The 2841-nt window shown below is 42.0% G+C and overlaps 1 gene segment (V, D, J or C); it reads right to left on the reverse strand.

The window, feature by feature from the left end:
• Positions 1-1548: 1548 nt before the first annotated feature.
• Positions 1549-2284, reverse strand: LOC116408412. The segment is given in 2 exon segments: positions 1549-1954; positions 2096-2284. Coding segments are annotated over 2 exon segments (408 nt in total).
• Positions 2285-2841: the final 557 nt, after the last annotated feature.

The following is a 2841-nucleotide window of genomic DNA, read 5'->3' on the forward strand; positions in this document are numbered from 1 at the left end:
AATGGTTAAATGATTCCCTTTTCTCTGTAATAATAAAACAGTACCTGTACTTGATCCCAACTAAGATATAATTACCCCTTATTGGGGGCAGAACAGCCCTATTGGGTTTATTTAATGGTTAAATGATTCCCTTTTCTCTGTAATAATAAAACAGTACCTGTACTTGATCCCAACTAAGATATAATTACCCCTTATTGGGGCAGAACAGCCCTATTGGGTTTATTTAATGGTTAAATGAATCCCTTTTCTCTGTAATAATAAAACAGTACCTGTACTTGATCCCAACTAAGATATAATTACCCCTTATTGGGGGCAGAACAGCCCTATTGGGTTTATTTCATGGTTAAATGATTCCCTTTTCTCTGTAATAATAAAACAGTACCTGTACTTGATCCCAACTAAGATATAATTACCCCTTATTGGGGCAGAACAGCCCTATTGGGTTTATTTCATGGTTAAATGATTCCCTTTTCTCTGTAATAATAAAACAGTACCTGTACTTGATCCCAACTAAGATATAATTACCCCTTATTGGGGGCAGAACAGCCCTATTGGGTTTATTTCATGGTTAAATGATTCCCTTTTCTCTATAATAATAAAACAGCACCTGTACTTGATCCCAACTAAGATATAATTACCCCTTATTGGGGCAGAACAGCTCTATTGGGTTTATTTCATGGGTAAATGATTCCCTTTTCTCTGTAATAATAAAACAGTACCTGTACTTGATCCCAACTAAGATATAATTACCCCTTATTGGGGGCAGAACAGCCCTATTGGGTTTATTTAATGGTTAAATGATTCCCTTTTCTCTGTAATAATAAAACAGTACCTGTACTTGATCCCAACTAAGATATAATTACCCCTTATTGGGGCAGAACAGCCCTATTGGGTTTATATCATGTTTACATTTTTTTTGTAAGCTTAAAGCATGGAGATTCTTTATCTGGAAGACCCCAGGTCCTGAACACTCTGGATAACAGATCTGTTACCTCTACATTGTTTCTCATAATAATACACCTTGCCAAGCCAGTCAGGCTGATGGGAAACTATTTCCATAGCAGTTGTTTCACACTTTTTTCACACACCCAATCTTCATTTTTTTAACCCACTAGTTTCCTCTGGGGGTTTAACCCCATAACTACTACCGAGTGGTACAAAAGAAGAACTACTCACAATCATTTTTCAATTCTCTTTCAGCCTTTGGCAAGATCCTATTTTTTCATTTCTGTGAATGGATTTTACCCTGCGCGGCTGTTTCAGTGGGAGTCGGGGGGCTTGTGGCTGACAATTTACTGTTATTGAGGGTCAGGCAGGATACAGGGCAGTTATTTGTATGTGTGTAAATGGGAAAAGGGATAAGCACATATTTTCTCAAAACTGCAGAAAAAAAAAATGCTCTAAGACAAAAAAAGATATGTCGCTGAGACAAAAAGTCACCAAGACAAAAATGTTGCCACAAAAAACATACACCCAGTGACTTTAATGCATTTGGAGTAAGAAAAAAGTTGTGCATAAAAATTTCCACAAACGGGAAAGATTCACTAATCACTATTCTTCCCATTGATGCAGTTATACAGGTCTGTTCTCAGCAAAAACAAAGACATGAAAGTTATGAAAGAGGAAGGTTTTTGTTCAGCTCTGTATCACTGTGTGAGTGGGGGATCCCAATACTGCTGGCAGTAATAATCTCCTGCATCTTCTGCTTCCATTCTGCTGATTGTAAGGGTGAAATCAGTTCCAGAGCGGCTGCCGCTGATCCGCTCTGGGGTCCCTGTGTGTCGGGTGTTTGCATTATAGATCAGCAGCTTTGGTGCCTGCCCTGATTTCTGTTGGTACCAGGCTAACAAGTTGCCAACACGGCTACTGGCTTTACATGTGAAGGTGACAGTTTCTCCCGGTGACACAGAGACATAATCTGGGGACTGAGTCAGCACAATCTGCCCATAGGAACCTGGGAAACAAAAACATATATTCAAAGTTAACAGTGCAATCTCTGAATTTCTGCTGTGCTACAATCAAACTCCTTTTTCCCTCTGTATTTACACCACATAATCATTCATAATGTTCAATAATAAATAAAATAAACTCTCACCGTGGCTAAAGAGCAGGGGGCCCCCCAGCAGCAGCCCCAGCAGTAGATAAGTGGGATAAGGCATGTGTGTATGTAGCACTGTGTGACAGATACAGATCATTAATATGGCACAGGGACACTGGCACTTTTATAGCAGCTGCAGTTTAGCCACACACTGTCTCTATGCAAAACCCCAACCCACTCCCCTCTCACAGCACCGACTGACTGGGGAAATGACTTTATAAAGTGACCACGTATTCTCTTCTTTACTCTATTATTGTCTATGGCAGTGCTGTCCAACTTCTGTTGTACCGAGGGCCGGAATTTTTCCGACCTACGTGGTGGAGGGCCGATAATGGAAGCCAGTTTTGACCACTCCCCTTTTTGAAACCGCACCCACTTGAAACCACACCCATGTTATCACATGACCATACCCATAATAATGGTTGTAGTACAGCAAAAACCTGCCATACTCTGCCTGCCCTACCCTGCCTGTGTGTGTGCCATACTCTGCCTTCCCTACCCTGCCTGTGTGTGCCATACTCTGCCTGCCCTACCCTGCCTGTGTGTGCCATACTCTGCCTTCCCTACCCTGCCTGCGTGTGCCATACTTTCACTGTGTGTGCCATTCTTGGCTGGTTTGTGCCAAACTTGGCCTGTGTGTGCCATACTCTGCCTGTGTGTGCCATACTCTGCCTGTGTGTGCCATACTCTGCCTTCCCTACCCTGCCTGTGTGTGCCATACTCTGCTTGCCCTATGCTGCCTG

Source organism: Xenopus tropicalis, chromosome 1 (assembly GCF_000004195.4).
Source record: "Xenopus tropicalis strain Nigerian chromosome 1, UCB_Xtro_10.0, whole genome shotgun sequence".
Classification (NCBI taxonomy): Eukaryota; Metazoa; Chordata; class Amphibia; order Anura; family Pipidae; genus Xenopus; species Xenopus tropicalis.